General features: G+C 42.3%; 1 protein-coding gene across 1 annotated transcript in view; it reads right to left on the bottom strand.

Moving 5' to 3' along the window:
• Positions 1-5,232: 5,232 nt before the first annotated feature.
• The window catches only part of LOC124545096 (carnitine O-palmitoyltransferase 1, liver isoform-like), a 149,532-nt gene continuing 128,828 nt past the window's right edge, over positions 5,233-25,936 (bottom strand). The window contains exons 8-16 of the mRNA XM_047123912.1: positions 19,620-19,824; positions 18,475-18,582; positions 15,990-16,015; positions 12,410-12,484; positions 9,313-9,424; positions 9,097-9,231; positions 8,712-8,846; positions 6,912-7,271; positions 5,233-6,808 (exon numbers count right to left, since the gene is read on the bottom strand). Of these exons, the coding sequence (XP_046979868.1) occupies positions 6,701-6,808; positions 6,912-7,271; positions 8,712-8,846; positions 9,097-9,231; positions 9,313-9,424; positions 12,410-12,484; positions 15,990-16,015; positions 18,475-18,582; positions 19,620-19,824 (1,264 nt within the window). The 3' untranslated portion in view covers positions 5,233-6,700. The remainder of the gene's footprint in view (positions 6,809-6,911; positions 7,272-8,711; positions 8,847-9,096; positions 9,232-9,312; positions 9,425-12,409; positions 12,485-15,989; positions 16,016-18,474; positions 18,583-19,619; positions 19,825-25,936) is intronic.

The following is a 25,936-nucleotide window of genomic DNA, read 5'->3' as shown; positions in this document are numbered from 1 at the left end:
TCGTTGAAGATAGTCTTCTTTGGCTAACAACGATAAGGATTCAACATTACAGAACAGGAAGCCGCTTTTATAGCTAGCGGCTACACAGATTGACCGTTGGTGATGATATCACTGAGATTTATTAACATCTTGGTGACTGTTGTCCATGAAGGATTTGCATCTGCGGCGGCCTCACCTCCATAAATGGTCGCCTCGCTTCGTTCTGAAGTAGACGGCTGCTACCTCTGTATAGCAGCGAGGAATGGTTGCAGTGTGTTGGGCAACGACATCGTCCAGGGTATGGCGATGGGCTTCATCACGCTGGTCGACTGTAGTCGTCTGCAGTTGACTAGCGCGATTACAAAACTTTTGGTGGTTGATGTCTGGTGGCACAGTTGTCATCGAAACCTCTGCAATAACGTATAACATCTCCAAGGCGTCCACAGTGGTAACATGTAGGCGTGTTGTCCTCTGTCCTCCAAATTATCGTTCTTTAACTGGGCGTTGAACTTCGCGTAGGAGTTGATTGTACCTGCATTGCTCTGGTACTGGGGTGTTGTTCGATAGTTGTGGCGTAAGTTCAAGTTGGCAGAGTCCACTCTTCTTGATGCGTTCGACTGTTGACAGAGATAGGTGCAAAAGATCGAGACATCTCTTTTTTCAACATTCTGTATTACCTTCTGATGTACTAAGCTGACGTTCATTGCAGCTATGTCTTCCTTCCTTGGTCGGGTAGTTCTGTATTCCATACATAACACAACATTAATACTTGTTCCATACATTATGAATGCAACATTTCGTAATGATATGGAACGTGTCAGTTTAACATAAGTTTTCTTTACAAAATATAATTAATTTTTTCTTTCTTTTACAGTTACTACTACATATCTAAAAATTCGTCTATTGAGTAGAAGGAGTTGCCATTCAGAAATACTATTAATTTGTTTTTAAATGTTGGTTGGCTATGTGACAGACTTTCAGTAGTATTAGGCAAATGACCAAAAATTTTCGTGGCAGCATAATTCACACCTTTCTCAGCCAAAGTCATATTTAACCCAGAATAGTGAAACTCATCCTTTCTTCTAGTGTTGTGGCTATGCACCTCTCTATTATTTGTGGATTGCGATGGGTTATTATTAACAAATTTCGTGAGTGAATACATGTATTGCGAAGGGACTATGAATATCCCGAGTTCCTTAAATAAATGTCCGCAAGATGATCGTGCGTGGGCTCCAGCTATTATTCTGATTACACGGTTTTGTGCAGAATACTCTTTCTCTTAATTAAGAATTACCCCACAATATGATGTCATATGAAAGCAGTGAATAAAAATAGGCATAGTAGTCTAATTTACTAATCTGTTTATCATCAAAATTTGCAATAACCCGAATAGCATAAGTAGCTGAAGCTAAGAGTTTCTCATCATTCACACAACCATAACTTCTGAATATTAGACCTTAGCAACAGACTTTTGTTCATAGACTATATTAAAAATGGTGTTGCCATTTACTGCACAGAATTGTATATACTGTGTTTTATCAAAATTTAATGAAAGTCCATTTGTGGAGAATCAATTAATAGTTTTCTGAAAGACATTATTTACAATTTCCTCAGCTGAATCTCCTTTGTTGGGTGTGTTTACTATACTTACATCATCACCTAAAAGAACTAGCTTTGCATCTTCATGAATATAGAGTGTCAAGTCATTAATATATACTAATAACAATAAGGTGCCCAAGACTGAACCCTGTGGGACACCATTATTGATACCTTCCCAGATAGAGGACTCTGCTGATTTTTGCAGACTATCTGAACTATTAATTTCAATGTTCTGCATTCTTCCTCTGAAATATGAATTAAACAATTTGTGCACTGTCCCACTCGTACCACAACACTATCTAGGAGAATTTCTGGGTGATGTCCAGTTGTTCAACGCATTTAATATTTGATCAGTGAAAGCATATATAGCATTTTCTGTTGAAAAGCCTTTCTGAAAACGGAACTGACATTTTGTTACTACTTCATTTTCACAAATATGCTATATCTCTTCCCTCACTACCTGGCGTACAAGACAGGAGTTGTCGTGGTGCCGTAGGGACCACATTCGTGGGTCAGCCATACTTCTTTCGTCAGATTCTTTTCTGCTGCGTTGAACCTCTTGATGGATTCCTCCATCGATGTGACATCCTTTATCATCTTCTCCATCTACTTTCATCAAGAGTAAGATTTTGGCAATTTCTGTCGTATTTAGATTTACAATGGGGCACAGAACCAAAACATTCTGTATGTAATACTGTGAGCCCATTTCTTCAATTGTGTTCCGCTGAGCGAACTTGCTGCTGATTGTCTCCAAACGTTTTCTTCAGTTCGGCCTTGAATTTATGCCAGCTATTGAGCTTCTCTTTGTTGTTGTCGCCGTTCAAATAAAAGTACACATTTGCCAAACACATCATGTGATCTTGCCTGTTTTATTTGGCACTTGGTCAAACCCTTTTAGCCTTTTCGTCAAGTACTGATAAGTGTCTGTGAATTCACACGATGGATGCCTGATGTGTAGCTGACTTACTGCTGGCTTAGAATCCATTAGTCTTCTGAGCACATAGGCCGTGAGAACGATATACTGCTTGTATTTCGGTTCTTGTTCGTGTTGACGACGGTTTTTACGTTGCCTAATTGGAGTCACGACGACGAAGATGTTTTACAGTACTCATCGTCTCCATGAAACAATGTTACGTCGTAACAACAACCAGGTTCAAATACGAAACGATGTACCTAGATGAAATACAACATTTAGCACTGGAAGAACGTTTATACGAACATCGCCGTACAGCCAGAACATAACTGAATTCCTGGACGAAGAGTGCTGCTGTTTCTACAACATCGAATATTCCATAATATACAGACATTTCAACCATAAGATATTTCGAGAACCTTCCAGAAACGATAAATAACAAATAAATGGTGTTGGTCGGGTTCGATTTTGCGACCCGCGGTATATCAGCCTGTGACGCCAACCACTACGCTACACTGCCTGCATCACAGCTTACAGCACCATTATACAATAAGGAGAGGGCATAGATGAAGGTGAGATGGGAGATCGGATACTGAGGGAAGAATTTGATAGAGAACTGAAAGACCAAACTCGTAACAGGGCCCCTGGAGTAGGCTAAGTTCTTTCAGAGCTACTGACATACTTAGGAGAGCAAACCGCTACAAAACTCATCCAGCTTGTTTACAAGATATGTGGAGACAGACGAAAGATCCTCAGGCTTCAAGGAGACTCTAATAATTCTCCATAAGACAGCCGCTGGCAGGTATGAATGTTACCGAACTAGCAATTTAATAAGTCGTAACTGCAGAATTCTCACTCCATTCAATTACGCAAGAATGGAAAGACTGGTAGAAGATGACCTCGGGGAAAACCAATTTGGCTTCTAGAGAAATTTAGGAAACCACTAGCAATATTGATCCTGCAGTTTACCTGAGAATCTAAGTTTACGGCATTTTTAGACTTAGAGAAAGTTTTTGACAGTGTTGACTGGAATACGCTCTTTGAAGTTATGAAGGCAGCAGTGATAAGCTACAGGAAACGAAGTGTTATTTATAACTTGTGCAGAAACCACACTGCAGTTATAACGTCCAACGGACATGTAAGGGAAGCAGAGTTAGTGAGGTAGGGTTGCAGTCTACACTAGATGTTATTCAGTCAGTACATTGAGCAAGCAGTAAAGAATACTGAGGAGAAAATTGGAAAGGGAATAAAATTTCAAAGAAAAGAAATAAAAATGTCAAGGTTTGCCGATGACATTTAAATTCTTCCAGAGTCAGCAAAGGACTTGGAAGACATTTAAACGAAACGGAATGTTTCTTGAAAGTAAGTTAGAAGACGAACATCAACAACAACGATATAAGGGCACTGGAATGCATCTGAACTCAATCAGGCGATGCTGAAGGAATTAGATCAGGAAACTACACACAGGAAGTAGTAGATGAGACTTGCCAATAGAACAGTACAATAACTGAGAATGGCCGAAGTAGAGAGCATATAAAACGCAGACTGGCTGTAACAAAAAACATTTCTGGAAAAAAAAGGAATCTCTTAATATCTAATATAAATTTAATTGATTAGTAAGCTTTTTCTGAACGTATTTGTCTGGAGTGCAGTCTTCTAGAGAAGTGAAAAGTGGACGACAGGCCATACAGACCAGAAGATAAGCGAAGCTTTTGAAATGTGGTGCTACGGGAAAGTGCTGAAATTAAATAGGTAGGTCTAGTAACTAATGAAGAGATAACGAAATAAATCTCGGGTGAATAGCCTGGTATGAGTGTGCATAGTGTCCTATGCACACTCATACCAGGCTGTTCACCCGAGATTTATTTCGGCATAAAATACGCCTGGAGAAATTGAAGAATCACATAATGAAGAGTTACTGAATGTAACTGGGGAAGATAGAAATTTATGACATAACTTGACTAAAAGAAGGGATCGATTGATAGAGCAATTTCTGAAACATCAAGGAATCGTCAGTAAGGAGGTGGCTGACGGAGGGGGGGGGGGGGGGGGACAAAAATCGTTGTGGTCGACCAAGGGATTAATACTGTAAGCAGACTCAAATGGTTGGAGGTTGTAGTAGTTTTTCGGAGATGAAGAGGATTACACAAGATAGATACGCGCTAAGCTCGGAGAGCTGCATCAAATCAGTCTTCAGAAGGAAAACCAAAATAACATCCAGGATTACGTTGCCATATTTCACTACGAAATCAGATCATTGACGAACTGATGAAAAGCCTCCCTGGAGGCTAATCGAGAGTATTATGGGTAACCACGTTTGAAACTCAGCAGTCGAATGTAATTTGATTTTGGAGATACGCCTATATTACTCCATATTGTTTCAAATGGTTCAAATGGCTCTGAGCACTATGGGACTTAACTTCTGTGGTCATCAGTCCCCTAGAACTACTTAAACCTAACTAACCTAAGGAGATCACACACATCCATGCCCGAGGCAGGATTCGAACCTGCGACCGTAGCGGTCGCGCGGTTCCAGACTGTAGCGCCTCGAACCGCTCGGCCACACCGGCTGGCCATATTGTTTCATCTTAGTGAAACAAAATATTTACATATTAATGAGAGGCTTTTGTTTGTAGAGCCTAAAGGTAGGAGTGAGAAAGAGACAATAAAAAAGTGAATGTGGAAAGTAAGATGGGAAAAATATGCATTAGGGTTTCACATCTTATGATGTACAACACAGCTGGCGATCCGCATAACTTTTATTCATAGAACCTGGTAACAATTTATTATAAAAGTAACAACTTTACAAATAAATAACACTCTCACTGGATACATCGAGAAAAATATTTTATACCGTCGACAGTAGTTCAGGGTATAACGTAATATTTGTCGGGAATTCAGTTTCTTTCATTGGCCATTGACATTTTTCTAGACTTCTTGTACTGACTGGAGTAAGTTGACTTAGAAAAGAAAATTCTTCATGCAGACTAACTGCAGTGATTGGTGGGTTTGGCGTTGCTCTTCCCGCCACGGAAAACGTAAGCTACTCTGCTGAGCTACCTGAGCTACCGCCATGAAGCTGTTGATCAGTCTGCGGCGGTGGCTAGTACTTCCCTGTGAGTGCTCGCCCCAGCAGCCACGTGTTTTCTGTGGCTTCCGCCCACAGTCACAGAAAATGCTTTCGGACCTCCTTACATGGCACCCGATGAGATCACTGTCCATTTTGTCGGACTGACACGTTCGCCTGCACGGTTACTTTTCACACTCTCCAGCTAGCTTCCGGCACTCATGGTACGGAGACAAAGTCTTCCTCTCGCTGGTCGGCAGCTGCATGTATAGTCGTGGCCACAATCTGTAGTTTCTGCTGCTTTAACTATTACAATTTCTATTTGCAGCAGACGAGGCTCTAAGGAACATCCAAAGCCCCATGCACTCCTCTGCGCCCCAGACGTTTGCACAAACTTAATTATAGTTTGCAGATTTTTATATTGCCTTGATAATGATATTGGAAGTTACTGGAAAAAATTTCGATAAATGATAAACAGTACTTTTTTCGGCAATAAGTTGCTTTCCTCGACAACCGTATGCAATGAAAATGGTTCGAAGTAGGTAGCGTTAGAATTAGTGCTATGTTGCACACGATCTTGAGCATTTTGCCTAGATTGTACTATCCAGATAGCTGTATGACGTCATCCGTCCGGTTCTTAGACTGTTGTACGTAAACGGAAATAACTGACGCGATATCATACTGAGCTACTGACAAGCTGAGGATCATGTGAGACCAAATATCCCACTGTAGTCTTAGATGGCTCTGCTAGGTATTCAACATTGTTGCAATTGTCTAAAATGTCATTAGCAGCAGGCTGAACAGAACATGGTCGCAGATGGAGCGGAGCGCTATCAAAAGCGTGATACATATCATTCTAATATATTTGTGCTCTGAAGACAACGACTAAACGAGTTTTGCTTCATACGTCACACGGTTTTCTCCGTGGAAAATCTGCTTGTCTCCAGATACTGAAGGAATACTGTCAATCATCATCGGCAATCGTCATCTGTTTGTTGCTTGACGTTACGTGGTGGAAAAAGTATGTGGATGCGGTATTTTCACAGCGTACAAAAAATAGTTTATTATATACATCCGTAGTGGAACCACGTTTTTTTTGCACATTTTCTGATACGTTCACCAATCCAGGACCTTCTCGTACCTCACGTTTTAAAAGCTTTCTTCTCTTTATTTATCTCCTTCCATTGCAGAAACAAATTCCTCATATCCGTAAGAGCGGTTTTGATACCATTACTAAATCTGGTGGAGTCCTGAAAATAGGAGGATGCCAGTGTTAATACATTTTTTTTCTAAAAAGTGCACGTAAATATCCACGACAGTAATACATCTTATACGAAATGTGATGATACTGACCGTTACAGGTGAGCTGCGCTTGCTTGTTACATGGAAGAAGAGTACATCTTCTCCAGAGATGATATAGGAAACTCCGTATCCATCCTTGTCAGTAGGACCAAAGCCCCCTGCTGGCGTAATACAGCTGGGAATTTTCCTAGGGTCCGCCTTTCCTATCTGGTTGTGTGGTGTCTGAGAAGTCGACAGTCGCCATGGTTCACTAAGTGCCTCCTGAAGGAATGGAGACTCAGTCTTCAAATACTTTGACAAAACGTATAGGCAGAAAAGATGGCGGTCGACTCCTTTACCACACATGGCGTCTTTGCAGCTTTTTATGTGCACTGCACATGCTGCCTTCAGTAGAGACATCTTCTCTTCCACCTGCACAAGAAAGCTTTGCTGTTATTATGCAGTGTTCCATAATATAATGAACTCTACTGGCTAGATTAACGTAATATAAAAAGGGAAAACGAATTGTCTAAAAATTATCAACATAAATCAAAAACATTGATTAGATCCGTGGTATAACTTCTCCAGAGATGATATAGGAAACACCATATCCATTCTTGTCAGTATAATCCTGTCAGTCGAGAGGACAGCTTCCAGGAAGAAAAATAGGCATTATGGATACTGGTGTCAGAGATTTGTTTCAATGAACGGAGAATGTGTCCTGGAGAATGTTGACATAAACCGAATCGAATATAACCTATTGATCACATTAACAGATTAGACCTGTATATCGAATCGGGTCTCAACACTGTTTTTGACATTGTCGGACAATATGCTACTAACTGAACCATCCCCGGGAAAGGAGAAATGTGAAATCTTAACGCTCCATTCTGTACACAATTTTAATCTCTCAGTGTGATCGTCACTTCTCTGGAGCACTGAATATTCCTCCAGAACACAGAGGTTGTTTACTCAGATGAAAGGAGTTGGCTTCTCAATATTTGACGTGTAGCAGATCTGCAGAATAGTTCCATGAATAATCGAGTGGTAACCGAGGAAAGCGATAACTCAGATGGTAACTATTAGGCCAATGTACCGACCACTTAAGTAAACCATTTTCAAAGAGAATTTCATAATATTTTAGGCGCTTATAATTTATCTAAACGTGTTGGTGTCAGAGTAGAGCAGGTGATTCTAGTTTGCGAGGAAATGTACAATTCTAGTTCGGGCACACAGATTTAGATTTCTGAATTTTCTTAAATCGCACCAAGTGTTTGAAAGAATATTTACTTGAACATCATCATGGTCGATTTTTTCTTTGTCGTCATGTCGCAAAATAAGTGGTCCAAATTAAAAGATCATTAAAAAAGATAATATTCTCGAATATATGTAAGGCACTGATTCACTTGTGATGACTGTGCATATGTTTAGAAGTGAATACTTTATTTTTCACTGGTAGTTATTTCCTGTCATTTGTTTCTTATGAAAGTCTGTACAAATGATAAACTGCGACTATATATTGTCTCTCAATGAACACGATTCATCCCTCACATAAAGCCACCAGTAGGGAACAGAAAATATTAGGGAGAAAACATACGTTAGTGAAGTCTCACGTATGTGGGGGAGGGACTCATAATTTCCAGTGGCCGACAGTTGTCTTCGAAACATGTGTGACTGTTACACTTAATTTTGAAACTGTCCATCTCACAAGAAAAATGTGGAAACACAAGTCATTCTCTGTACTGAAGAAACGCGCATAATGAATATATGCAATGCACAAATATTAATTTCAAAGAGTAATGGCTACAACTATTATAAATGTTAACACAAAACTCAGAAGATGTTGACATTTCGTTAAATGGGGCTACGTACGGAGTAGTTCTTATCCGTCATGGCTTTCACCCAGGCAACAGATTCCATCGTACACGGACGAACGGTTTCTGTCCGGCCTTTAAGATACAACCTCGTCGTCGAAGTCTCGTACGTGAGAGAAAACTTCCCAACGTCCTGTAAAATATTCGATTTTTTAAATTTAACAATGGTTTTCTTAACATGCATTCTAATAGAAGACTAAATATCTCTCAGTTGATTTTGTAACAAACATTAGCATATTTGTTATTACTAAGGCAGAAATTGATACCTTTTAGCTCAGATTTACATGATGTAAGAGGGTATATATAAATAGGTAATTAATGTAGCTTATAATTCTAACTGCTCCTTTTGCCTGTGTCACCGTCTATTGTAGATGTGCACGTACCCTGAAATAAGCCAGTTGTAGGGCCATCTGAATGTATGCGTCAGGACTTACTCCGCACTGTTTGATGAAACCTTTCCCATATGCGTTGTGATGTAGGATCCGTAAGTCTAGATCACTGATGAGTTCGCAAGCAACCTTAAACAACGAAAAAGAAAGAAAGTGAAGAGGTAATTACGTCACACAATTTACTACACCAGAATTTTCGACCTATGTTACCTGGTATGAAGACTCGATAGCATCAACACAATCTTCCAAATCCCATTGCAGTCGTGTTGGTGGAGGAGGAACGACTTTCGGAGTTCCTGCAGTGTGCCCATCTGGCCTATAACTATAACACAGAAAGACTGAATAAATCGAAAGTATCTTAATCTGTATCAAACAGCTATTAAATTCATTATGCGCATATTATCGAATGCAAGTATAAAACGAATATTAAAATGTAGACTTCCATATACACCAGAAACTGTGAATATTCAGACTACAAACAATCAGGATTATTTACATAATTCTGCGATCATCCACACAATATTTACGTACTGTATGCTTCACATACACGTTTAGTTTCAGAATTAGAATTTCTTATAGGACGTACAACAGCTTCCTACAAAATAGGAATTTATACAACTATTCTTGAATTTAATGTTTAAGTATGACGAAATGTTTAAACTCTAACGTTTACACTTGATACATTTGAGTTGAACTTTCTCGTTTCGTTTTGATTTCCTTAACCATCATTATTCTGAGAGGTTTATGTCACCCTTACATACATAATCTTTTCATTTCTATTTACGTCCTGTATCTAACATCCACAGTAATCTATTTTCCAAATTCTAATCTTTTCTGCCGATGCAGTTTCTTCTATTTCGTAGTCTACTTGATTTTGAATAGATGCTGGGAAGAGTTTTTCAATTTTTTACTCACCTGCGTTTACAATATCCTTCATTTGGTATCTTAACGGCTCACTGAACTGTTTCGCGTTATGGGAGGATACTAGCGACTGTCCGTCTTGTCTGTCAAACAATAGAAACATTCCCCTGTCCTTGTTCATAACCTCATTATACTTGGTGAGCATCACCACTGTAATGGCATAGTAGTTGCTAATCGCTGTCGTTCCTCTAAAAGTGTCCAGAAAGTTGGGGATGTTTACACCATGTATGTAATATGCTACCTTCGCTTTTGGACAGTAGAATAAATAGTTCGAAGCTGTTGTAAGAACAAGAAACACGGTTGTTTCCGCGGGTAATGAACGAATTCTTCAGTTGACACTCAGCAAGTTAGTCATGTGCTATGACTAGAAAGTTAGTGGGATAACGTAGTAATATCCAGCTTAGGTCGTGTCAATGATTCTGCGAATGTTGTGGTTCCTTTTGGTGACTGGTAAACGCATCTCGGTATTAACTGGAGTCAGGACGGTCACCGTCATACACGTAAGCTCACGGTCTGGTTCAATTTCGATCTGATGCAGCTAATACTTACACTCGCTGCAGTGGACACAGTCCTCTCAGGAGTATAGCCCATTTTATTTGCTCCCTTTAGTGGACCACCGTGATGTTTCTGTTTTCATCCACCATTCGATGGCTAGTAATACATGCAGTTGCTTTCCTGGGAAGAGGTGAGTTTTGGGATTCCGCGGCACCCTTACAGCACAGCGTTACGTTGATCATATTCTATGCCCCGCATTGAGCCTTTCAAGTTAAGCCATCCTCGGCTTATATTTCATCAAGATAATGCCCACAACCCCTGTTACTGCAACACTCATAATTTCCCAGTTGTGGCCTTCATTTAACTCCGCTTGCGTCTGTGTTGATGCGTAGTTGCACTTCAGACGAAGTGAACTGAGCTTTTTGGTCAACCTTTGGTAATACTGAGAAGCAGAGTCATTATTATAGCACAGCTGTGTGATTTCGTATAGGTATTTAATGTCAATATCACTGATGTTTGGTTATGCATAATAAACATGCTACTTGTGATTAGCCGAGGAAAAGCATCTGAATTTTTTTTTAATTCTGAAAAATAAAAGAGAGAAACAAACGATGCATCACGAAGGCATTATTCGAATGGGATGGAAATCGGCAGGTGATTTAATGTTCAGTCAAACAAGTGATTACAATTTCAGACAATTTGGATGATTTATTCAAGAGAAAAAGCTTCACAAACTGAGCAACTCAATAACGCTTTCGGCCACCTCTGACCCCTACGCAAGCATGGCAGTGACTGACAGACTTGTTGCATGTCCTCCTGAGGGATACCGTGCCAACCAACTGAGCCGTTAGGTAATCAAAATCCCGAGTTGTTTGGAGGGTTCTGCCTATAATTCTCCAAACATTCTCAACTTGGGAGAGATCCGGCGACCTTACTGACAAAGATACGGTTTTCCAGGCATGAAGACAAGGAGTAGAAACTCTCGCCTGTGCGGGTGAACAATATCTTGGTGAAATGTAAGCCCAGAATGCCTGCAATGAAGGGCAACAAAATGGTGCGTAGAATACTGTTGACGTACTGCTATGCTGTAAGGGTGCCGCAAATGACTACCAAAGTGGTCTCATTATGGAAAGAAATGACACCCCAGACCATCACTCCCGGCTGTCGTGCCATATGGTGCTCGGCAGTCAGTGTGGTATCCGACCGCTGTCTGGGCCGTCTCCTGGTACGTAGTTAGCCTGGAAACTCATTGGCTGGAGTTGAGTTGTCTTCAGTGGTGAGACTCACTTCGAACTGAAGCCCCGATGACCAGCGAAGATGTGTCTGGAGATGCCCTGGACAATGTTGGTATAACAACCTGATTGTCTCCCGCCATACAGCCCGACAACCAGGAGTGCCATTTCTTTTCATAGTAGGACCCCCTTGGTTGATATCCGTGACACCCTTAGAGCACACCGGTACGTCGACGACATTCTACGCCCAGTTTTGTTTCTCTTTATGGAAAGTCACTCGGGGTTTACATTTCAGCAAGATAATGCTCAGCCGCACACGTCGATTTTGACGATGTAGCGCTCCAATTGGACGGAATTTGGCCCTCAGGAGGACATTCAACAACTCTGTCAATCAACCTCAAGCCGAATAACTGCTTACATAGGGAGCACCAGAGGTGACCAACGCTTTGTGAGGCTCTTTGTCTGAATAATTTTCTGAAACTGTAAGCTTGTCTGTTCATTTACATCACGTATACTGCCACTCTCTTTGTGGTGTGTCGTCTTTTTCGGTCTTTTCTTTTATCTTAGAGTATATATACAATGCAAAAATGGTCCAATTTCAACCATGTAAACTAGAAATAAAGAACAGAACGGTAATTTCATATAAAGTCATGCCTTACTATGATTTGTCTCTTGGCAGCACCTCTGCTTGTAACACGTATTCCCATGTCTGGGCCATTGCTGCACCATCCGCTCTGTGAAAAGAAGCAGTGATTACATCGTATGAACTGAATTAGCATCGCAAATGAATACATGACTAGACTTAGAGCGAGAAAATAGTGAACACAAACACTTACTTCAGTAATCACCTATAAAAGCAGTTTGAGAGATTTCTTTGTCTAAAAGATATGATTGTCTAACGTAGTTGTTTTTTTCTTCTTCCACAAAGTTTGTGTTAAACAACAGTACACGTTAACTTGACAGTTAGTCAGACTGATAAAAATAAAACCACAGCTATTACACTCCAAAATACGGCTGTCACAGCGTCCATTAATTCTTTAACAAATGCATCCACGACAAGCTTGTTTGGTTTGTGCAATTTGTTTTTGACGTTTATTGTGATCTCACATTTCAGGATAATTAGAAGGAAGGGAACACGGGCCTCTGCTGTTTGAGATCATCCCCGACATCGAGCTCATAAGCGTCATAGTGCCAGCTCGTACTAAATAAAGATTTCGAAATGAATCGATATGGTCTGGTAGGAATCATCACGGAATCAGAATGCACTGACATAAGCAAACCACGTAAGAGCTAAAACTGTATGATCGTAGCCAATGGAACCGCCTTTCTCCTGAATAGAAGCCAGTTGTCAACAACTGCACTGGCTTGCTCAATGGAAGAAAAATCGTATGAAAGAAAAGACATTTCAATATCGACGTGAACTGTACTTACGAGAAAGTCCTCCATAGGTACTAGATTCTCTCCTTTACTTTTTTTTCATGTAGAGTTATCTGAAAACGGAGACGTCCATTGCTTATCTTGACAAAAACACTGGTTTGCTTGCATGCGAAAAATATGTATCCTGTGTCCCAAATGCTTTACTCATTGTTTCCTATTTTATTTCTACATGATATTTTAAGTACGTTTGATCATTTTTTTATAGAAGTCACTAAATCCTATGATCCTAGCGAAGCTGAAAGAAAATACGAGACATAAGAAGCAGAGAGAAGTACTCTTTTAGCTTATCATTCAACAAGAAAGCAAACAATTTCACGACTTCTTAATAACACTGCAAACCACCAATATTCATTAAAGACATCTGTGCCATACTCTTTTCCATCTGACATATCGTACATAGGTCAAAGTCAGACAATGGCAGGCGACCTGTCTCAATACCCCGCCGCAAAAATAATGAGAGAAACAATATGACACACATCAAATGAATTCGCAATTGCGAATAAGGGTGACTATCAGCTGTAGAATGGAATGACGACAATGAAAATTTGTGCCGGACCGGGAATCGAACCCGGATTTCGCGCTTATCGCGAGCTACTCACTGCCAGACCTAAACTTCCATATGTCGTCAACCAAATCAATATGAGGACGAGTCCTAACAAACTTGTACTTTGCAGTGACAGCTAAATGAAGCATCGTCTCACCAACAAACAAAGGTAAACCATCTCCCGGTGCCGTCCACTACTCTTCCGAATGCCTCTTGTGGCATTCTGGTTTCTGGCAGCCTCACTCCGTGTCCTGTCCAAATGATTCTACTCTATTTCATTTAGTTCACGATAATGCAAACCCAGTGTTGCACCCTGCTTTTCACTTGGTTTTGCCCTTTCCTTACAGTAATATTGATGGTGTTGAGACAACAACCAGCTACAAATTTATTTTCAGTTCCTTTATTCAGAGGGTACCGTTACCGGTTTCGAATCGTTATGACTCATCTTCAGGCGGTTTTCATGCAAAACGCACCACATGTTGTAATGAAAGCATGAAAACCGCCTGAAGATGAATCATAACGATTCGAAACCGGTAACGGTACCCTTTGAATAAAGGAACTGAAAATAAATTTTTAGGTGGTTGCTGTCTCAATACTACCAACATTTGTCTTCAAATAACAGCCACGGTCTCCAACTATGTCATCATATGACAAAATTGCATAAAGTAATATTACTTTTTTGTTTTTCCGTAGCCTCCCTCAGCATTCGACAATGAAACTGGTTTTTGTAAGTTAGAACAGCTGTCTATAATAAAATTATTTGGTGATCTCTTGCGGAAAATTGTATTATTTTACATGCATGTTCCGTCAATGTGAATTATCTCAATGTATTAGTTTTGTGGTGAAACGATACTTCACTTAGCCATTCCTGCAGAGACCCTGTTTCCGAGGTCCGGTACCCACAGTGATTTAGCATAGTGGCAACGTTGATGCCCCCATTGTTCTCGTGCTGAGGTTGCCTGCCATTGTCTAGCTCGGAAGCATGTGTTGTCTGTCAGTTCGGAAACTGCCCAGTGCGGGCAGCTTTAATGAATGCTGGTCGGCGAACACTGTAAAGAACATCGTGAAGGACCCTGAGCTTGACACCTCACTCAGCGTGCAGATATTAATAGTGACACTTCGCTCTACCGCCACTATGTAGTGCATGTCCAAACTTTGGAATCTAATCCTTGGCAATGACGCACAATCCGACTGTAAGAACCCGCACGTATCTCGTTTCCCCTAGCTGGCCCAAACTGTGGCGATCGGAAAATGCATTCAACAGCAAACTGGAACCAGATGCCCAGTGATCGATTTATATAGAACCTCGTGAACTCTACATATCGATGATGTGACATGACGTGACCTCGTCAAAACATTATTAAAAGAAGATGGAATAAAACTCGATAATTTTTTTACTTCTTTCGTATGAATAATTGCACACGTTATTTCAATGCGTTCAACCAATAAATAATATCCGGCAAAGCTGCAACTGACAGCAAACTATAGGGCAGTCGCCCGTTAGTCTGAACGTCTTTACATCGCAAGTTTCACTTGCACTTTCCATTTGGTGATCAATAAATGTGGATGAAAGAATTCCAGAAATCGGCCAGCTGGAGTATGAAAACCAACAAATACATCTCAAGGACCACACACATGTGATAAAAGCGCTGGAAATCGTAACACCGAATGATACATTCACAGTACGGAACTTGTGCAACAAAAGTTGCTTCTAACCTAAAAAGCAAGAGAAAAACACGACGGGATGTAATATAGCAGCATATTATATCTACCACATAATACGTTTAGTGTATGTATAAAAGGAAACACGTATTTCAGGCCACTGATGATGCTTCCAGAATAAAAGAAGCGAAACGTGTATGGCAATAAACCAATTGCCTTCATTTAGTTGCATAGACGGTACATACCTCCAAGAATTTAGAGCAACTAAAGGAAAGTCGGAAAACAGAAAAAAATTACGATAATAATTTTCAGTTAAATAAAAGTATGTAGTGAGTACAGACTCGCGTATTTCACAATATACTGAATCTGTAAGTAAATTTTGCGTGACATATGTCTGTTTTCATCTGCACCAGAGTAAATAAATGCTGATAGTTGCTTTATCTCCTAAACCTTGTGAGAAGTGTCTCATCAGTAATACGGCACAGAAAATCCATTTACAATTTCTACGACATGTACAGCAACAAATATGTTATCTCATACAGTTGCGCTTGTATCTGTATTTGTACTTTGGCAGCCTCCTGGCTAAAAAGACTTACCCTGTATGTTCTGCATTGAATCCGGCCTGAAACGGAAAAAAGATAATTTCATTAACTCGCTTAAGGAAAAACACTCCTGAAAAGTGAAATATATGCCTCTGAAGTACATTCAAAATGTTCAAATGTGTGTGAAATCTTATGGGACTTAACTGATAAGGTCATCAGTCCCTAAGCTTACACACTACTCAACCTAAACTATCCAAGGACAAACACACACACCCATGCCCGAGGGAGGGCTCGAACCTCCGCCGGGACCAGCCTCACAGTCCAAGATTGCAGCGCCTTAAACCGCTCGGCTAATCCCGCGCAGCTGGACTACATTGATAAACTGTTTTTTAATCCAGGTATACCTTGAATGTCTGTATTTTCTTATGATGGTATTATTTTTCTCATTCTGTGTGTTATGCTTTCTGGTACGAATCTCGACTGCATCTTAGACTCTATCAGTTTCCTCTTCAATTTCTTTCGCCAGTGATATAAAATTGTAGAGATATGAGCAATATACTAATGTGTATAACAATATTCTGACTCATAGGCTGATGCACTGACACGACACACGATAGATCAATAGAATATTAAATGAGAATGTGTTGGGTAAAAGATGTAGACATTTGGAGTCGATTGATGTAGGTGCTTGGAAAATGAAGAAAATGTGCAAGGAAATTAAGTGTGATATACACTCCTGGAAATGGAAAAAAGAACACATTGACACCGGTGTGTCAGACCCACCATACTTGCTCCGGACACTGCGAGAGGGCTGTACAAGCAATGATCACACGCACGGCACAGCGGACACACCAGGAACCGCGGTGTTGGCCGTCGAATGGCGCTAGCTGTGCAGCATTTGTGCACCGCCGCCGTCAGTGTCAGCCAGTTTGCCGTGGCATACGGAGCTCCATCGCAGTCTTTAACACTGGTAGCATGCCGCGACAGCGTGGACATGAACCGTATGTGCAGTTGACGGACTTTGAGCGAGGGCGTATAGTGGGCATGCGGGAGGCCGGGTGGACGTACCGCCGAATTGCTCAACACGTGGGGCGTGAGGTCTCCACAGTACATCGATGTTGTCGCCAGTGGTCGGCGGAAGGTGCACGTGCCCGTCGACCTGGGACCGGACCGCAGCGACGCACGGATGCACGCCAAGACCGTAGGATCCTACGCAGTGGCGTGGGGGACCGCACCGCCACTTCCCAGCAAATTAGGGACACTGTTGCTCCTGGGGTATCGGCGAGGACCATTCGCAACCGCCTCCATGAAGCTGGGCTACGGTCCCGCACACCGTTAGGCCGTCTTCCGCTCACGCCCCAACATCGTGCAGCCCGCCTCCAGTGGTGTCGCGAAGGGCGTGAATGGAGGGACGAATGGAGACGTGTCGTCTTCAGCGATGAGAGTCGCTTCTGCCTTGGTGCCAATGATGGTCGTATGCGTGTTTGGCGCCGTGCAGCTGAGTGCCACAATCAGGACTGCATACGACCGAGGCACACAGGGCCAACACCCGGCATCATGGTGTGGGGAGCGATCTCCTACACTGGCCGTACACCACTGGTGATCGTCGAGGGGACACTGAATAGTGCACGGTACATCCAAACCGTCATCGAACCCATCGTTCTACCATTCCTAGACCGGCAAGGGAACTTGCTGTTCCAACAGGACAATGCACGTCCGCATGTATCCCGTGCCACCCAACGTGCTCTAGAAGGTGTAAGTCAACTACCCTGGCCAGCAAGATCTCCGGATCTGTCCCCCATTGAGCATGTTTGGGACTGGATGAAGCGTCGTCTCACGCTGTCTGCACGTCCAGCACGAACGCTGGTCCAACTGAGGCGCCAGGTGGAAATGGCAAGGCAAGCCGTTCCACAGGACTACATCCAGCATCTCTACGATCGTCTCCATGGGAGAATAGCAGCCTGCATTGCTGCGAAAGGTGGATATACACTGTACTAGTGCCGACATTGTGCATGCTCTGTTGCCTGTGTCTATGTGCCTGTGGTTCTGTCAGTGTGATCATGTGATGTATCTGACCCCAGGAATGTGTCAATAAAGTTTCCCCTTCCTGGGACAATGAATTCACGGTGTTCTTATTTCAATTTCCAGGAGTGTATTTTAAAGAGGAGAAAGTTTAATAGAAACTTAGCTAAAAAAGGAATAATACATTATATGAGATAGTGAGATGATGTTAGACCTGACCAGCAGCATCATCCTCATGGAACATTTAATTCCAGGAGAACGTTCTCTTAAAGGAAACACATTGACAGATGTTACAAACAGTAATTACAACCCTCGTTGCAGCACGAAGAATAATGGCGCACACGGCTGTAGATAACGTCCTCATTTGGAGCATCAGAGGAATGCCGCTGTCCCTTAAATGTTTTGAACTAGTGTCTCTGAATGATAAAGTATTCTCTACCTAAGTCGTGTGTAGCAAAAACATAATGACTTCTGCTTCTACTATCAATAAATTTACTGATATCCGAAACATACTTACATGTCCGTTGGATCCAATGACAAGAGTGATTGACTTGTCAAACCATCGATCATAACCTTTCCCGTGAAAGCCAACTCGGCCGAAATTCTCAAGTTTCCTTGGATCATTCTGAAACACGACGTACCAATGCACATAAAATTAAGAAATCTTTCGAAGTAATGCGATTAATTGTATACAGGAGCCGTGCTAAGAACTTATAGGATAAAGTGAAATGATAATCAATAGAAGGCGCAGAAGCATTTGGAAACCTTTTACCGAAACCTAGATTTCACCCAGCAGACAAACCAGTAAGCTGAGCAGGAATTCTCTTATTCTGTGGTGAGTAGTATGGTTCCTTGTTTGCTGCAATCACATCTGCACGTGTTAATTCAGACTGGCAGTCCACACACTACACTATTAATCTTTGGGCAGGGCTTTCACGGAACTGGCGAAATTTGCCTCTGATACAATCCAAGCAAAGTTTCAACATACCTCGGAATAAATAGAGAAAAGTAAGATCTCAGCCTTGTACCTCAGCGAAGCGGAAACCGAAAGCTGGGAGGAAGAGGGGAGAGGGTAGTCGGGCCAATGCGGGATATGGTAAAGTATTGCGACTTATGAGGCAGCATTCTACACTTGGGTAACTGAAACGTCTTAAATGAATTTTACAAAGGACAAAAGACTCATCTCTTGAGGTTTTTTCCGGTGTATCAGAATCTCACCTCTTGTTGCGACTTAATCTTAAGTCTTTCAAAGATAAAGTAACCATATACTCCTCGATTTCACGTAGATCAGACATTTAGTTGGGAAAGTAGAGACCTTAAAAATGCGAGATCGAGATTTCATTTGCCAAAACTCTGTGAAGACCACAGTGAGCCAGAAAAAATATTTCATCTTAATGCATGTAGCCGTATGAGCATGGAACTTAACAAAAACAAAAGAAGCCACATATCGTTTTTCAGCCTCATTTTTTAGAATATTAATTAACAACAATATACTGTATCTCTAGACTAAAACCTAAATGCTTTTCTTTCTTTCGATTATAACAGAGTGCGTCGTAAATATACTTATAGTAGTTATTGGTAACTGAAGCTCTTGCGATTCACGAGGAGGCGTTACCAGGCTTAGATAATAGTGACGCTAATTCATTTTGTTACTCAGTTTACCTCGTCGAACTCGAGTGGACCGTCATCGAGCGCAACGAAAAACGCAGCCGTTTCTATGTCCTCCAGAGACTGCTGATTGACTCCGTAGGAGAAGAACTTTTGGCGGATTCTTGACCAATGAGGTCTGTCCCCAGCAGTCAGAGCCGCGACCTTCTCTTCGCCAATAGCTGGAAGACTCCTATCCTGCAGAATCTGTATTATCTGCCTGAAAGAGAGAAAGATTTGCAATTATAAACGAATAGAACGCTTCCAGAAGTCATTTTACATATAATTAGTTACGTAAGTGATCAAACACAGTAAAACTTCTTGCCATGAGAAATTCCAGCGACTGTCAAACTTAAACTCAACGACGATGTAAAAATTAAAATTCATAACATTATTAATACAGCAAACTAAACAAAAATGTTTAAACAGAACCCCATGTAATCAGTCTAAAAGAAAATAGAACAACTTAGGAAATAGTGTCAATGATACATCTATGGAATGAACATATAGAGATTTTAAATTACTTCTCTATGGAAATAAGAGACCAAGGGCGACCTCGAAAGAGATGGAGCCATTAGTTTCACATTTGGAGCTAGAATTGATGTACGGGTTCAGTCCCTGTCAGTTGATGACAATGAACATTTCCAACAAAAGAAAAGTAAAAGAAGTACCGTACTTGTAACAGCTGTTTTATGCCATATATTCAAAAGATTCCTGCCGTAATTTATCCTAAAGTTAAAAATCATTTCAAACAACTACCACTCATTTTCACATGTTCTTTTAGCTCGAAATTGCTCAATGCAGTGGTATCATTACAACAAGATTTGAACGCGTCCTGCCCATAACATATGAAACTGTTAAAAAATATGTACTATGCCCCATCGAGGCAGACATACACTCCTGGAAATTGAAATAAGAACACCGTGAATTCATTGTCCCAGGAAGGGGAAACTTTATTGACACATTCCTGGGGTCAGATACATCACATGATCACACTGACAAAACCACAGGCACATAGACACAGGCAACAGAGCATGCACAATGTCGGCACTAGTACAGTGTATATCCACCTTTCGCAGCAATGCAGGCTGCTATTCTCCCATGGAGACGATCGTAGAGATGCTGGATGTAGTCCTGTGGAACGGCTTGCCTTGCCATTTCCACCTGGCGCCTCAGTTGGACCAGCGTTCGTGCTGGACGTGCAGACAGCGTGAGACGACGCTTCATCCAGTCCCAAACATGCTCAATGGGGGACAGATCCGGAGATCTTGCTGGCCAGGGTAGTTGACTTACACCTTCTAGAGCACGTTGGGTGGCACGGGATACATGCGGACGTGCATTGTCCTGTTGGAACAGCAAGTTCCCTTGCCGGTCTAGGAATGGTAGAACGATGGGTTCGATGACGGTTTGGATGTACCGTGCACTATTCAGTGTCCCCTCGACGATCACCAGTGGTGTACGGCCAGTGTAGGAGATCGCTCCCCACACCATGATGCCGGGTGTTGGCCCTGTGTGCCTCGGTCGTATGCAGTCCTGATTGTGGCACTCAGCTGCACGGCGCCAAACACGCATACGACCATCATTGGCACCAAGGCAGAAGCGACTCTCATCGCTGAAGACGACACGTCTCCATTCGTCCCTCCATTCACGCCCTTCGCGACACCACTGGAGGCGGGCTGCACGATGTTGGGGCGTGAGCGGAAGACGGCCTAACGGTGTGCGGGACCGTAGCCCAGCTTCATGGAGGCGGTTGCGAATGGTCCTCGCCGATACCCCAGGAGCAACAGTGTCCCTAATTTGCTGGGAAGTGGCGGTGCGGTCCCCCACGCCACTGCGTAGGATCCTACGGTCTTGGCGTGCATCCGTGCGTCGCTGCGGTCCGGTCCCAGGTCGACGGGCACGTGCACCTTCCGCCGACCACTGGCGACAACATCGATGTACTGTGGAGACCTCACGCCCCACGTGTTGAGCAATTCGGCGGTACGTCCACCCGGCCTCCCGCATGCCCACTATACGCCCTCGCTCAAAGTCCGTCAACTGCACATACGGTTCATGTCCACGCTGTCGCGGCATGCTACCAGTGTTAAAGACTGCGATGGAGCTCCGTATGCCACGGCAAACTGGCTGACACTGACGGCGGCGGTGCACAAATGCTGCACAGCTAGCGCCATTCGACGGCCAACACCGCGGTTCCTGGTGTGTCCGCTGTGCCGTGCGTGTGATCATTGCTTGTACAGCCATCTCGCAGCGTCCGGAGCAAGTATGGTCGGTCTGACACACCGGTGACAATGTGTTCTTTTTTCCATTTCCAGGAGTGTATATCGAGAAAGCCAGCCTGTCATAAATATTCGAATTAATGTAACTAAATCTGTATTTAAGAATTTAAATGCATCTCAGTCAGATATTCGTTTACTGGTGCAAACGAGAACGAGGTACTTGTAAATCTAACTGCCTAACATATCAACTGGAAGTAATACAAATAACCTCCAAGTAAATGGATGAGAATAACGAAGAAAATAGTGATAGAACAGCAAACAACGGAAGATAACATTCTGCCGGTGCTGACTTTATATCTATGAAAAAGATAGAAATATTTGGAATTTAGTTTTAATTAAGAAAAAGCTACAGAACTAATTAGAAATTAACAGAAGAAGAATACGAATTCTTAAATCCACCGATTACGTGATTAATGATGTTCTTAACAAGAGTAATCAAGAAGTCTCGTGAGAACAGAAGTATATTTGCTGAACTTGGACGAATACTTGAGGAAGGTACAACAGGTTACCGTAAGGGGAAACACATGTAAATATTGTCCGCTAAGAGTAATGGGTTACAAAAATTAAATAAATCTATTTTCCATAGAAGGAAAAACGTGCTGTTAGTACACATTTAATGGAAGGAAGCATTTTTAGGGGTACAACTTGGTGAACATTGAGCTAATTTACGTTCACTGTGAGATGGCATCTACCGAACTGTAGTAAAAGAAAGTCAGTTATCAAAGAAGTATGTCCCTCAAAACAGAGTGACCAATAAAGGAATCTATTTTGTTCTTGTAGCAACCGATGCTATTTAATATACAAAGTTATATAAGGATATTTATTGTACGCACACCCTTACCTTCAGAAGCTGTGTTTCGGAACATTAAAGCACCTGAAAATACAGAAGAATGAAGATACCGCCTTTTCAAATGATAGCTCTTCTCGATGTTCCAGCATTACACGATGCACATATTCCTCTAATGTGGCTTACATAGAACAGGCTTCCCCAACTTGTCTCTTACTGCCTTTATATGGAGACCAGCTTCAAGGTAGTAAAAACTACATGCATATTACGCTTATTCATTTTATACGAGATCTGGATTCGAGGCTAGGCGGGTGAATGTCAATTAAAGAAATATTATCGATCTTAAAAACGAGAACAACGAAAAATATTACCCACACACGGAGATTACACAGCCCAAAAAAATTAGCGAAGCATCCAGAAGACATGGTTGAATGCCTAAGTAATTTCGTAACTCCTACACACCATCGGCGGGTATGTAAATGATTAGAACTGGAATTCTCTGTGGCAAGTAGAACGGCTTCGAGAGTGCTTTAGTCAGCGCCATAAGTTGAATAATCTTTGTACAAGACACGGAAATGCGACGCAATCGCGTGAGACAGCGTTATGAGCACCTGACAGGATTCAGAAAGGGCCTCCATTTGGCCGGCTGGTTGAATCGAGCAATATCTGTGGTGCATTCGGATGTGACGGTAGCTCGATACTGGACTGTATACAAAGGCGAGGGCAGGCATACTCGTCGTCAGGGTTCCAGTACACCACGTCTTACGACCAAAAAGTTAAGATGGCTCTGAGCACTATGGGACTTAACATCTGAGGTTATGAGTCCCTTAGACTTACAACTACTTAAACCTAACGAACATAAGGACATCACACACATCCATGTCCGAGGCAGGATTCGAACCCGCGACCGTAGCAGCAGCGCGGTTCCGAACTGAAGCGCCTAGAACCGCTTTGCCACAGTGGCCGGCCCACCAAAAGGAAGGATCGCCGTATTGTTCACCAAGCACATCGTACCCTCTTCGCATCTGCGCCTGCCGTCCGAGAACAGGTAATGGACTTCCTATAACACTGTGTGTCATCCCACACAGAGACTGGCAGCAACACAACGGAATTACCACCCATGTGTAGGCTACCCTTAACATCACAACAGAAACGGCTGCTTCTGGATGGGTGCCGTGAGTGGGAAGCATGAATTGCTGGTGAATGGCGTTGCATTGTTTTCAGCGATGTTCTACACTATCCCGGATGATCATTCACCGGTTAGTATGGGCTCAATCTGCAGAGACGGTACATTCTTCCAATGCTTTGGAGTTTCCCAGTGAGGTTGTTCCTGGTGTCACGGTTTGGGAAGCGATCGGGCATCTCTTCAGGTCAAGGTTGGTAGTGACAGAGACATTTTACGGCACAATAGTCACTCACGGACATCCTGCATCTTCATGTGTTATCTCTCATGTGTTAGCATCAGGATGCCATTTTTCAACAGGACGATACTCGTACCAAATGGCGCCTGTCTGTACGAAACGTCTACAGTATGCTGAAGTACTCCCGTGGCCAGCAAGATCGCCAGACCTGTCCACGATAGAACATGTGTGGGGCCAGATCGGACGTCAACACCGTCCCAGTGCCAGTGACCAAGAATCAAGGACAAGTATGGCTACCTTGCTGGCCGTGGGAGTCATGGGACAAAAGAGGAGGAGGAGATTAACGTTTCACGTCGGGTCGACAACGAGGCCATTAGAGACGAAGCGTAAGCTCGGATTAGGGAAGGATGGAGAAGGAAAGCGGGCGTGCACTTTCAAAGGAACCATCCCAGCATTTGCCTCAAGCTATTTAGGTAAATCACGTAAAACCTAAATATGGACGGCCGGACGCAGGTTTGAACCGTCCTCCCTGCTAAGCACTGCGCTACACCGCTCGGTGTTACGAACCTGTTTGCCTCAGATGATACAACTGCTTTTTGACAGCCTTCCCTACAGATTCAGTGCATGCATACAGTCCAGGAGGGGTGGAATGTCAAACTGATGAGTGGGCATATACTGCCGAGATCTTTTTAAATCTGACTCGATTATATAATCACTGCAATAACATCACGTACCCTATCAAACCGTGAAGTTTCATTTTGTTTCCTTCTGTCTCTCTCGGTGCCTCACTTTTTTTGTCAGACAGCTTACTTCTCTGCCGTTTTCCACGGTGCACCAAACCAGCCGCAAGCTTGAAACATGAAGTGAACCACTACATGGAGAATTCGACTACGTTTCGCATTAAGACACTAATTCCGTTTTTGTAGTTACCCTTTACATTAGCAATAAAATGTCTGGTCAATTTGTTCTGAACAGGGGACTGTTCTTATAGTGCTTTTTCCTTCTAATTAAAAATAATAATATTCTGCGAAGACAAAGCTGTTGCCTTACACAAAACTGTGACGAGCAACAGCAAAGGGATCCCACTCGTACTCTACGCCATTGTCCGAACCGTGAGAGTAATTCCGTCATAGAGAATCTTCTTTTAAAGATGACATCATGTTTTCTTCTTCCTGTGTTTTCAGTGTTTGATTTAATATGTCACGAGTGTAGCTGCATCACCTAGCATCACCTACATGATTGTCGTTAGAGCATAATCTTGCACCTGATTCCTAGGAACGGCCGCGATACATGGCCCACTCATTGATACTGAACTCTGCGCCACTATTCTATATGACTCGAGACAAATGTTAGCCTCACTCCCTCACGATTGCAGATGTCGCTCCCTTCTCCTGACCTTCTTTAGCTCAGTTAGCGCACCAGTCCTTACGACGTCTATGTTCACCATTTCGCAACTGAAGTGTTACTGTCCTATTTGTACCATTGCAATCAATATTGTCTTATGTTGGTGATTTTACATGTAATTGTATTATTTCGCATTTTAAGGTAGAATAAGGCATACGGTAGTTAACTGGTGATTCAATTCACAAATATATGTCTTTTCTTACCCGGTCGAGTTTTGATGAGCAAAATTCTTGCCATTACTTGGATTCTCACAGTCTACATAAAATCGATCGCTAACGTCTCATTCCGAGATAGCAAATACACGACATCCATAGAAATAGGACTCCGCTTCAGTTGCGTTCTGATTACCAAATTAGTTGTTGTTCTAGTGACATTTATTTTCTGGATCTTCTAAAAAGTAATAACTTCTATTAATTTCGCAAAATTTTGATAAGGAATGACGGAAAGAACCGTAGGATATGATGTCCCGTCTACGATGGGGTCGTTGGAGAGAGGGACACAAGT

This window comes from Schistocerca americana, chromosome 1 (genome assembly GCF_021461395.2).
Source record: "Schistocerca americana isolate TAMUIC-IGC-003095 chromosome 1, iqSchAmer2.1, whole genome shotgun sequence".
Lineage (NCBI taxonomy): Eukaryota > Metazoa > Arthropoda > Insecta > Orthoptera > Acrididae > Schistocerca > Schistocerca americana.
This window is presented reverse-complemented; position numbering and strand designations above follow the sequence as displayed.